The following is a 12,992-nucleotide window of genomic DNA, read 5'->3' as shown; positions in this document are numbered from 1 at the left end:
ACAAAGATTGATCACTGCCATTGTGTTCCCAATTGCGACATATGGATGCAAGACATGGACACTCACAAAAGCAGATAGAAGAAAAATCGACGCCTTCAAGCTGTGGTGCTGGAGAAGACTTCTATGAAACCCCTCGGAGAGCTAGGATCACCAACAAATATGTTCTTGATCATATAAACCCAGAGTTGTCCCTGGAAGGCAGAAACTGACCTATTTTGGACATGTGATGAGGGCAAATTCACTAGAAAAGGAGGTGCTACTCAGAATGGTCAGTGGTAAAAGGAAGCAGGGGAGACCAAAGGCCCATTGGCTGGATACCATCAAGAATGACATGGGAATGAACATTATGCAATTGAAAGAAGCCATGAAAAACAGGGAAGCAGGGCAAGGACTGTCCTACAGAGTATCCAAGGATTGGACACGACTGAATGAATAGTAGTAGTAGTAATGAGCAAGTAAATAATAGTGTTGATTCTTGTGGAGATGGAATGGATTTTAGCAGGTATGGATGGGCCTGGGTTAGATTCCACTGGGGATGGGTGAAATTTCTGTCTTCACTAGTCAGGAAGAGACAATTTTGTTTGTCTTGGTACCTTCCTCTTACATCTTTGAACTTCCAGGTTAATAGGAATTGGCCTCTATTGGATGATGGATCTAATAGGCCTTCATTCACAACTATTCAAGAGTTTATCCCTATTTTATTCTCATCCTATTCTCTAGCCACTAACTCCTACCCCACCTAAAACTGCTATTACAGTGATGGCCCATGGCCAGGGACTATAAGTAATAGCTCCCTCCTAGGACCCAGCATACCCAGGTTTCACTAGTAGGTACCACTGTTGTACAGTGACTGAGCCTCTATCTTCAAGAGCTGTGCATGTTGAGTCTGAGGGTTAAACCTTAATGATGATTTTCTATAGTGGTGAGAATACCTGTCCCTTGATAGCTAGACAGAGACTACTAGCTTAAGCCACATAGGATTATTTCGGTAGATTGAAATCTATTGGGTTATTTTTTACTGTGCAATTGTTGGTACTTTGTTTGTTGTGTTTATTTATCTCAGAACCATGAAGCCCTTTTACATCATCTAGTCTTTTTAAATACCCATGTAATGAATTCTAATCTGGATAAGGTTCTTATAAAATGGTTGCTCTAAAGTTCAGTAATCAAATGTCACATTTCCATATCTGTAGGGTTCCATTGAAACACACTGTAGAATGAACTGTTTGCCAGAGGTTGGATAACAAATGAGAGCTAGCACTTAAATGCACCCGCAGGCCTCCACAATCATGTCAGGAATATCAGTTTTGATGACATTCCTATCCTTGTCAAAATAAAGCATGGACAGAGGTCTACGCAGGGTAGGAACACAGCAGGACCTCCCAGTGGCAAAGACATTGTTGGCCTTGATCAGATTGAGCACTGCAGTGTGGAAAGATGCTGCAATTCCTGGAATCCCAGCCAGATGGACTGGGCATGCACCTTCACAGTAGTTCATGTAGTAGCCTTCTGGCTTTATGATCCAGTCACTCCATCCAATTTCTTTGAAGTCTATGTAAAAATCTTTCCTGCAGCACATGTCTGAATGGCCATTACAACTCATGCTCCTTTTCTTAATGCGTTGCCTTACCTTTGCTCTGGCCTTGGCTATTAGGAATGATCTCTGTGTCTCACCATTGTTCACCATTAGCTGGAGGTCTTGGCAGTCCTTGCACATCAGTTCAATCCTCAGTCTCCTGAATCCTCTGCTAAGCATCTTATAGATGGATGATGTCATGGAGAGTGTGTGCCAGCCACTTCCTTTTACTTCAAGTTGCTTTTCACTGATAAATACCTGCTCCAGGCCATTTCGGTCAGAGAGAGAACTCCTTACAATGATATGCCTGCTGCCGTGAGATGCTTGTAAGAAAAGCCAGATGTCCACTATGAAAATTTCAGTGTTTTCTGTCTTCTCCAGTGGAAATTTGATATACAGACATGTGTGAGGCGCATCAGCACATTCTGAAGAGAAAACCAGAAGAGAGATCAGGAAATCAATAGCAGAACATCTCACATGCATTCATGCCTTTATTAATAACTGAAACCTCAAGTTAGGAACAATTTTGATTGGCTAAGCAGGACAACAAAACGATCCACACAAACAGGCCCCAAGGAAAGGAATGCAACGTCTTTTTATTGACCTGACACGGCCTATGTTTCGGCCAAAGCATGCGTCAGGGGTCTTTGACACTCTAGTAAAGTTCACCATAATTTGGCGATCTAAAAACAGGAATTTATGTTTCAATAAAGAATTTTGGCAGTAACACCTAAAGGTGTTTCATTCAATGAAGAACTTACCGTATTAAGATGTATTTAAAAAATAGGTCTGCCACTGCAGTTCTGAATCTGTTCTTTGTCTAGCCCCTCAAACAAGCAGGAGGAGTTGGGGAAATCAGCTACAAACTGGCTGGTAATGTTGTGAATATGTATTGGTAAAAATGCAATGAATTACAGGGGGCTAAATGCAGCAGCTGGAATATACTGTAACTGTATTTTTGCTGTTACTGCGAGTTTTTACGAATACGTATTCACAACATTACTTTGTGACACTGGGCAAGTCACTTAACATTCCATTGCCCCAGGTACATTAGTCAGATTGTGAGCCCACTGGGAAAGATAGAAAGAAATACTTGAGTAACTGTAAACTACATGGAGGGGCATAATCGAATGTAAACTACATGGAGGGGCATAATCGAAAGGGACGTCTAAGTCAGTTTGCATCTAAGTCGCAAGTCATCCAAAATAAAAAACAGCCTAGGACACATTTTTGAAAAATACGTCCAAAATTTTTTTTGTTTCAAAAATCGTCTAATTATACGTCCTACCGATCTGATCGTCCAAGCCGCTAAATCGTCCATCTTTATACCACATTTCCATCCAACTTTTCGTCCAAGTCAAAAACGCCTAGAAGTCATAGAAACATAGAAATTGACGGCAGAAAAGGGCCATAGCCCATCGAGTCTGCCCATACCAATGACCCACTCCCTTATTCTTACTCCCCTATAGATCCCACATGAATATCCCATTTTCTCTTAAAATCTGGCACACTGTTGGCCTCAATCACCTGCTGAGGCAGCTCGTTCCAATGAACGACCACCCTTTCGGTGAAGAAGTACTTCCTAGCATCACCTTGAAATTTCCCTCCCCTGATTTTCAGCGAGTGTCCTCTGGTTACCATGGGCCCTGTAAGACTGAAGATATCATCTTTCACCTCTATACACCCCGTGATATATTTAAAGGTCTCAATCATGTCCCCCCTCTCTCTTCGCTCCTCCAGTGAGTACATCTGCAGTTTTTTTAACCTTTCTTCATACGTGAGATCCCTGAGCCCCAAGGCCATCCTGGTAGCCATTCGCTGAACCGACTCAACTCTCAACACATCTTTCCGGTAGTGTGGTCTCCAGAATTGAACACAATACTCGAGATGAGGTCTCACGATGGGTCTGTACAGTGGCATTATAACTTCAGGTTTTCTGCTGACAAAACCCCTACGGATGCAGCCCATCATTTGTCTTGCCTTGGACGAAGCCTTCTCCACCTGATTGGCAGCCTTCATATCATCGCTAATGATCACTCCTAAATCACATTCCACCGTGGTCCTGGACAAGGTTTCACCATTTAGTGTGTAAGTTCTGTGTGGATTTTTTTTGCCTAGGTGCATTACTTTACATTTTTTAGCATTGAAGCCTAACTGCCAAGTTGATGACCACTGTTCTAGCTGCCGTAGGTCCTGCGTCATAAAGTCAGGCACACTGCTTTTGTCTACTATGTTGCATAGTTTGGCGTCGTTGGCAAACAGTGATACCTTTCCTCTAAGCCCTTGGGTCAAATCTCCTATGAATAAATTGAATAGAATCGGCCCTAAGACGGAGCCCTGAGGTACTCCACTCGTCACTGCTGACGTTTTGGAGGGGATACCGTTCACCATCACCCTCTGAAGCCTACCATCTAGCCAATCCCTTACCCATTTAGTTAAAGTATCCCCTAATCCCATTGATTTTAGTTTGTTCAACAGCCTGCGGTGTGGGACGCTATCAAAAGCTTTGCTGAAGTCCAAATATATCACGTCCAGGGACTCCCCGGCATCCAGATGACTGGTCACCCAGTCAAAGAAGTCAATCAGATTAGTTTGGCAGGACCTTCCCCTGGTAAATCCGTGTTGGTGTGGATCACGTAAATTTTCTTCGTCTAGAATTTTGTCAAGATTCTGTTTGATCAGTGTTTCCATGCGTTTGCACACTATGGATGTAAGACTCACCGGTCTGTAATTTTCTGTCTCTGTTCTGCAGCCCTTTTTGTGGAGTGGAATTATGTTAGCTGTTTTCCAGTCTAGGGGTACTTTTCCCGTGCGCATGGAAAGATTGAAGAGCACGGATAGTGGTTCAGCCAGAACTTCACTCAGCTCTCTGAGTACCCTGGGGTGTAGATTGTCAGGTCCCATGGCTTTGTCTACTTTGAGTCTTGAAAGTTCGTGGTAGACACTACTGGGTGTAAACTCGTAATCATGAAACAGGTCATTTTGGCTGTTTCTTATCTGTAGTTGTGGACCAGCTCCCGGTGCTTCACAGGTGAATACTGAGCAGAAGTATTCGTTTAGCAGTTCTGCCTTGGTAGTATCAGAATCTGCATAGTTTCCATCTGATTGCCTAAGGCGTTCTATCCCATTTTTGTTTCTCTTCCTGTCGCTAATGTACCTGAAAAAGGATTTGTCCCCTTTTTTAATGTTCTGTGCTAGATCTTCCTCGGTTCGAAGTTTGGTTTCCCTGACTGCCTGTTTGACAGCCTTAGATCTGGCCAGATAGTCTTCTTTTGCCTCCTTTTTCCCAAGATGTTTGTAGGTGATAAATGCTTCTTTTTTCTTTTTAATGAGGTCCGAAATTTCCTTGTTGAACCATTGTGGTTTTTTGTTTCTCCGGCGTTTGCTTACCTTATTTATGTAGCGGCTAGATGCTTCGTTCAGGATGGATTTTAGATTTGACCACATAGTTTCCGGATTGTCAGTTTCTGCATGGTTTTGCAGCTCCTGATGGACAAAGTCTCTCATGTGGTCGAAATCTGCACCCCTAAAGTTGAGGACCCTTGTTGCTGTGTTTGATTTAGAGAAGCCTTTCCTGAGGTTAAGCCAAACCATGTTGTGGTCACTGGAGGCCAGCGTGTCTCCCATTGATACTTCCGAGACACTGTCTCCATTTGTGAGTACCAGGTCTAGTATTGCTTTTTCCCTGGTGGGCTCTAATACCATTTGTTTGAGTTGTGCACCCTTAATGGAGGTTAATATTCTTCTGCTACCACTCGTAGTTGCTGAGAGGGTGTTCCAGTCTGCATCTGGCATGTTGAAGTCGCCTAACAGTACTGTGTCACCGCGCAAAGTGATGTTCTCTATGTCCTCAATCAATTCTTTGTCTTTGTCTTCCTGTTGTCTTGGAGGCCTATATATCACACCGAGGTAAAGGCATTTTTCTTTCCCTCTGGCCAGGTTTACCCAAAGTGATTCCCCTGTGTATCTAACCTCTGTGATCCTGGTAGTTTTGATATTATCCTTAGTGTATAGTGCTACCCCCCCCCTCCTAATTTGCCCTCTCTGTCCCGACGAAGTAGATTGTAGCCTGGTATAACCATATCCCACCCATGCGAGTCTGTGAACCAGGTCTCGGATATAGCTACTATGTCAAGGTCAGCATTCCTTATCTCTGTTTCTAGTTCCAGGATTTTGTTGCCCAAGCTGTGTGCATTAACATACATTGCTCTCCAAATTTGTGATGAGATGCCTATCCCCGTTAGTGTGTCTCTTGTTTTTTTGTGTATACTATGGGTACTTACCTTAGGCTCAGAAGTGTGGGAGGCTATTGGACGTGGGAGGGGTCTGCAAAGTGATAGACTGAACACCAAGACATGGCACCTAAATAGTGGGGGTACCTTACAGGGCACTGCTGTGAACTTCACAAAAAGGGTGCCATGTCTTCTCCTCACTACAGCTCCCTTATAGGTCATGGTGAGCCCCCCAAACCACCTCCAGAATCCCCTAGACCCACTTATCTACCACCCTAATAGCCCTTATGGCTGCAGGAGCCACTTATATGCCAGTACAAAAGAGTTTTCGGGGTGTATAGGAGAGTGCACATGTTTAAGTATCAATGCAGTGATTACAGGGGCTTATGGGCATGGGTCCTCCTCTGCATGAGTCCCTAACCCACCCCCAAGATGGCTTAAGCCGCTTCTTTGCTGGACAACTAGGCTTTCCTATGCCAAGCGGCCAGGTGATGATGGTCTGGAAGCTGAATTTTAAAGGTGTGATTAATATTTTTATGGGAGTGGGGGGGGTCGGTGATCACTGTGGTAGAGTGTGGGGGGGTCTGTTTTATATGTTTGCAGTGCTTATCTGGTGACTTTAGGTGGGTTTTTGTGATTTAGACCAAGTTCCGTCGATCCTGGGCTGTATAACTTTCGGTTATATATGCTGTACAACTAAGTCTAAGCCGGCCCTCATCCCACCCAATTCCCGCCCTCTACACTCCTTCCGAAATGCCCCGTATAGCTTTGGTCATTCAGCAGCACTATGAAGATCTAGGTCGTTTAGAAATACGTCCAAAATCTGTTTTTATTATCGGCACTTGGACGTATTTGGGAAATATTCATCCAAGTGCCGACTTAGGCTGATTTATGGGCGTTTATCTCTTTCGATTATGAGCCCCTTAGGTTATAAGTGGAGTATAAATACTAAAAAAAAAAAAAATCATGCCCTGTAACAACCGTAGCCTGATTACCCAAACAAGAATCATACAAATGCTAACAATATTAATCATACAAATGCTAACAATGTTAACCATATTTCATAATTATAAATCATACTGTACAACATGAATGAATGGAATTGTAAATTTCTGTTTTGTGTTCATAATTATATATGCTTATTTTATGGAAACTTCTTTGTTTATAGGTGGTATATAAATTTTTTAAATAATAAATATACATCTGATGAAAGTGCAGGCGGAAGAACAAATGGCTAAAAATGTAAAAAAAGGGAGATAAAATTTTTTTCAGATATATTAATGAAAGGAGGAAGATGAAAAATGGAATTGCTAAACTACAAGATGCTGGGAACCGATATGTGGAGAGTGATGAGGAAAAAGCAAACGTGCTAAACAAATACTTCTGTTCTGTCTTCACAGAAGAAAATCCTGGAGAAGGACTGAGAGATTGTCTGGCAAAGTAACACAAGAAAATGGAGTAGATTCTGCACCGTTCATGGAGGAGAGTGTTTATGAGCAACTTGAAAAACTGAAGGTGGACAAAGCGATGGGACCCGGATGGAATCCATCCCAGGATACTGAGGGAGCTCAGAGAGGTTTTGGCGGGTCCTATTAAAGACTTGTTCAACAAATCTCTGGAGACAGGAGTGGTTCCTTGGGATTGGAGAAGAGTGTATATGGTCCCTATTCACAAAAGTGGTCACAGGGATGAAGCAGGAAACTAAAGGCCAGTGAGCCTCACTTCGGTTGTTGGAAAAATAATGGAAGTGTTGCTGAAAGAAAGGATAGTGTATTTCCTTGAATCTAATGGGTTACAGGATCCGAGGCAACATGGCTTTACAAAAGGTAAATCATGCCAAACGAACCTGATTGAATTTTTTTGATTGGGTGACCAGAGAGCTGGATCGAGGACATATGCTAGATGTAATTTACTTGGATTTCAGCAAAGCCTTTGATACAGTTCCTCATAGGAGGCTCTTGAACAAACTTGAAGGGCTGAAGTTAGGATCCAAAGTGGTGAACTGGGTTAGAAACTAGCTGTCGGACAGACGCCAGAGGGTAGTGGTTAATGGAAGTCGCTCGGAGGAAGGAAAGGTGAGTAGTGGAGTCCCTCAGGGTTCGGTACTAGGGCCGATCCTGTTCAATATGTTTGTGAGTGACATTGCTGAAGGGTTAGAAGGAAAAATTTGCCTTTTTGCGGATGATACATTACACTACTACATTACATTAGAGATTTCTATTCCGCCATTACCTTGCGGTTCAAGGCGGATTACATAAGAATTGTCATGAAGTTACAAGATATATAGGCGGATTACATAAGAATTGTTGTGAAATTAAGTAATACATGTTGGGTAATTTGAACATTTTAGATTTGATAAGGAGTAGATAGTATAGTAGGTGGAGCTTGTGATGGATCTGGTCATGTTAAATAGGTTTTATGTATTTTTTGAAGAGTAGAATTTTTGTTTCTTTTTGAAAGTTTTGTAATCTGTGATCAAAGACATCAGATTGGTGAGTTGTCTGTCTAGTTTTGCTGCTCTGGTGGCCATTAGTTTGTCATATAGTTTTCTTCATTTGACATTTTTGGTTGGTGAGTTTGTGAATAGTGAGTGGGTTCTCCTGTGTCTGGTTGAGATGGATTGAGTTAGTCGGTTGTTCCAGGAGGTTGGGCTGTCTCCGTTTATAGCTTTGAATAGTAGGTAATAGAATTTGAAGTGTACTCTTACTTGTATTGGGAGCCAGTATGAGTCGTGGTATACCTCTGTGATGTGGTCATATTTTTTCAGTGAATAGATGAGTCTTAGGGCTGTATTTTGTATTATTTGTAGTTGCTTTATCATGGTCGCTTGGCAGGGGAGGTATAATATATTTCAGTAGTCTATTAGTCCAAGGATAAGAGATTGTACCAAAAGTTGGAATTGTTTCCTGTCGAAGAATTTTCAAATTTGTCTTAGGTTTCTCATAATTGCGAATGATGTTTTTATTATTTTGTTGATTTGTGGTTGCATGGTACAGCCTGCCTTTTTGCTGGTACCTTTGGTGCCGTTCTACGCTCCAGAGATGAGGAGGCCGATGACGAGGCACTCACCTCGATCGGAGCCAAGCGTTTTTTAGGGCGCCTCGAGGTCGGCAGGACTTGGCTCACTGCAGCAGTGACCTGAGGGCCTGAAAGGGTAGGGGGTAGGGGAAGGCTTCTTATCTGGCTTATTTACGGACTGCGACACCGAGGGAGAATCCTGCGATGTCGACTTCGGCGTTAATTCTGATGCCAGGACTGATGCCGAATCACCTTCCATAGCAGACCCGAACAGCAAACGTTGTTGATTCTGATGGTTTCTGAGGGTCCTCTTCTGAAGAGAAGAACAACGGGTGCAAGAATCAGCCCTGTGGTCTGGCCCTAGACACTGGAGACACCAGCAATGCAGGTCCGTGATAGAAATAGGGTGAGCACACCGTTTGCACTTCTTAAAACCCATAGGTGGATGGGACATTGAGGGGAAAATGGCCTCAGCAAATCAAATGTCGAGGCTTGAGGTGTGGAACAGGCCCCGCCGGGCCGAAAGCGTGAAAGTGAAAAAGTAAATTTTTTTTTTTTTAACTCAGAAATAAAAGATAAAAGGAAACAAACTATGAAGAAAAAAGTAAAAAAGACAGCCGCGTGAGTGGGAAGACAGCGAAAAATTCAACGACACTGTTGAAAGTGATTTCTTAGCTCCGCGGAAACTAAGAAACTGAGGGACCGCGCGCCTACGTCGGGTGGTCTGTACCGAGGCTCCGTTGCTAACGTCACTCATCAGTGAGAATATGCTGCCTGCTTGTCCTGGGATAATGTCCAAATCCTGATTTTGGGAAGTCAGAATTTGGATGTTGCCACTATCTGGATACATTCTGGTGCTGACCATCTTATTTGTATATTGGCGCTGGCCACTATCTGCATAGTGGCCTAAATATCCAGATATTTTTGGACTGCCACAGTCAGCATTTAAAACCCCCTCACTGATCTCAGTGGCTGAATGTTGACCTATAAGTTTTTATCTGATTCAATGGAGGGTGAAGTGACTTGTTGAAGGTCACAAAGAGTGTTAGTGAGATTTTAACCCTGTTTACTGCACTAACCATTAGGTTACTCCTCCACTCCAACAGGTCAAACCAAATCATGACTCTGCAGAAGGGAACAGTACTTACATGTCCCACTATTCAGCCAACCAGAAATGGCAAACTGGGCAGGCAACCCAGATTTCAAGCATTTTCTTTTTCTCTGCTGAAAATATACATTTAATACAAGTCTTTTTGCTACTAGTATTTTCTTTTGTGTTTAAATATATTACTCACCTGATTCAGCAAAGCTTATAATTTCATATTGTGGTGTGAAGCCCTCACTCCTTCGCTCTTGGTCCTCCCTTGGTATTTCCAGAATGCGATCCTGTCCCCCTTTCCTACCTTGCAGCCTCCTCAGTGCTGTGACCAGCATTGCCCTGGACACTGGCTCAGTCATGTTGGGCCGTTCTTTCAAGTGCAACTTGTTGAGAATATTCTGCTTAACCAGCCTGAACAATACCTCTTTCTCCATCTCCACTTCAAGGGTGGAAGTTATTGGGCAGTTAGCACACATAAGATTGTGAGGATGAGTCAGCCCTAGGACCATCAAAAGCAGCAGGGACTGAACTCCTAGGCTGCCCATATTATTGCGGATCATGTCAATGTGAAAAAAAAACCACACTGGGACACAAATGTTAGGCTAATATGATCACTTTTGAAAATACAGCAAATAGAGTGCTGGTGGCACTGAGATCCAAAGTACAAAGAAGGTTTTGGAAAAGGGGAAAAACACAGTTTATTTAAGACTAAAAAAATCCAACAAATGTTGCAATGTGTAACTAGTATGTAGAGAAAGGTAAATTGATATAACAGGTCTTCGGTAGGGCCACTAGGCGCTGTCAGAGACAACCAACAATTGACCAATATTTAAATATAAACAAATTAGTTCAAAGAAGGTTGAACATTTATTAAAAGCAAGGGGGAGCCTTTAGCATACTAAATATCCTGTTATAGGCCTTACAGGGTGAAAGTATGAAGAGTGCTATGCCCTAGACTCGAGCTACCAAGAAATTCCAGATTTTGCTGGACAGGGCTGATCCAGTCCTGGATTTATACCCAAACATGCAGAAACATGTAGACTTGATTTTCTAGTGGAATACAAGTAAGAATTCAGAACAAACCCTTGCATGCAATAAGTAAGGTGACCATATGTCCTGTTTTGAATGGGACAGTCCCGTTTTCGGATCCCCTGTTCCGTTGTCCCCACACACAGCTTCGGGATGCCCAAAATGTCCCGTTTTCAGAGATAGCGTCTGGAAGCTGTGCGCGGGGACAACGGGACAGGCGATCGCTTCCTGTCCCTCCCCTGCCGCACCAAAAAAAAAAAAAACCCTCCCTCCAGGCCCGATTTAGGTCCACCGCCGCTGCTCCTCTGCTGCCACTACTCAAACCCGGAAGCCTTCTTCCCGACGTCAATTCTGACGTCAGAGAGGACGTTCCGGGCCAGCCAATCGCTGCCTGGCTGGCCCGGAACGTCCTCTCCGACGTCAGAATTGACGTCGGAAAGGCTTCCGGATTCGAGTAGTTTGCAGCAAAGGAGCAGCGGCGGTGGACCTAAATCGGGCCTGGAGGGAGGCTTTTGTTTTCCGCGGTAGGGGGGGGAGGAGGTAGGCAGGCAGACAGGCTGGCTGGCTGGCTGGCTGGCTCTGGGGGAGGGAGGGAGGTAGGCAGGTTTTGGGGGAGGTAGGCTGGCTGGCTGGCTGGCTGGCTCTGGGGGAGGTAGGCAGGCTTTGGGGGAAGTAGGCAGGCAGGCAGCCTCTGGGGGAGGCTGGTAGGATGGCTGGCTCTGGGGGAGGGAGGGAGGTAGGCAGGCTTTGGGGGAGGTAGGCAGGCAGGCTCTGGGGGAGGCAGGTAAGCTGGCTGGCTCTGGGGGAGGTAGGCTGGCAGACTTGCTGACTTTGGGGGAGACAGGCAGGCTGGCTTTGGGGGAGGCAGGCTGGCTCTGGGGGAGGCAGGAAGGCTGGCTCTGGGAGAGGTAGGCCGGCAGGCTTTTTGGGAGGGGGTGGGACAAAGGCTGGAAGTAGTGAGGGGACATAGGAAGGAAGGATGAAGGAAGAAGAGAAAACGGCAAAGAATGGGGGGTTGTAAGTAGAAGAAAGACTAGAGAGATAAAGGCCTGGACCAAAGGGGAAAGACAGGAGGCAGAAGCAGGACTTTGGGAGGTGCAGACAGAGGGGGAGAGCCCCTGAGGAAGAGCAGAGAGAGGCAAGATCATAACAGAGGAGGGAGAGAGAGAAAGGGAGACCTGGAACAAAGGTACAAAGGAGAACTGACACTGGATCTGGGGGCACTAAGAACATAGGAAGGAGGCACTGGGGGCACTAAGGACATAGGAAGGAGGCGCTGGGGACACTAAGGACATAGGAAGGTACTGGGGGCACTAAGGACATAGGAAGGAAGGAGGGAGGGAATAGAAAGGGACAATTGTTGGGCCTAAGTGCAGAAAGAAATGAAAGATAGAATGCACAGTCAGAGGGAAATGCAACCAGAGATTCATGAAATCACCAGACAGCAAAGGTAGGAAAAATGATTTTATTTTCAATTTAGTGATAAAAATGTGTCAGTTTTGAGAATGTATATCTGCTGTCTATATTTTGCACTATATTTGTCTATTTTTCTATAGTTACTGAGGTGACATCATTGAAAACCCCCCAAATATAAATAATTAACATTTTCTCTGCGCATAGGGTGCTTTGTGGTTTTTTTTAAATTTTATGGTTACTATTATGAAATAATAAGATATTGTGTGTACATGAAAAATGAATGGAAAAAATTGGGGGCGGGGCTAGGGCGGGATTGGGGTGGGGCTAGGGAAGGATTGGGGCGGGACTGAATATTAATAGATGTCCCGTTTTGATGAAAAAAATAAATGGTCACGTTAGCAATGAGGGAAATCCAGGACTACACATATTGTAGCAATCAAGACATGCTACCAGCTTCTATGGAGCCAGTTCCTTTAAGAAAAGCAGGACACTTGCTTAGATGCAAGAAGGCAAACTTGGGCCTGTCCTAGTTTGTTTTTGAGGAGATGGCAACAATAGGGAAAAATACTAACTAGCCTACCTAATGACATGGTTAAGCAGAATGAAGCACTGTGGATTATCA

The 12,992-nt window shown here is 44.1% G+C and overlaps 1 protein-coding gene across 1 annotated transcript; it reads right to left on the bottom strand.

Annotated features, from left to right (window-relative positions):
* Nucleotides 1-281: 281 nt before the first annotated feature.
* Nucleotides 282-10,359, bottom strand: LOC117357247 (inhibin beta B chain-like). Its single transcript, XM_033937619.1, has 2 exons — nt 10,122-10,359; nt 282-2,001 (listed from the first exon to the last, which is right to left on the bottom strand). The coding sequence occupies exons 1-2, from the start codon at nt 10,357-10,359 to the stop codon at nt 1,262-1,264; spliced, it is 978 nt and encodes a 325-aa protein (XP_033793510.1). The 3' UTR covers nt 282-1,261.
* Between the last annotated feature and the right edge of the window lie 2,633 nt (nt 10,360-12,992).

Source organism: Geotrypetes seraphini, chromosome 3 (assembly GCF_902459505.1).
Source record: "Geotrypetes seraphini chromosome 3, aGeoSer1.1, whole genome shotgun sequence".
NCBI classification, from domain to species: Eukaryota; Metazoa; Chordata; class Amphibia; order Gymnophiona; family Dermophiidae; genus Geotrypetes; species Geotrypetes seraphini.
This window is presented reverse-complemented; position numbering and strand designations above follow the sequence as displayed.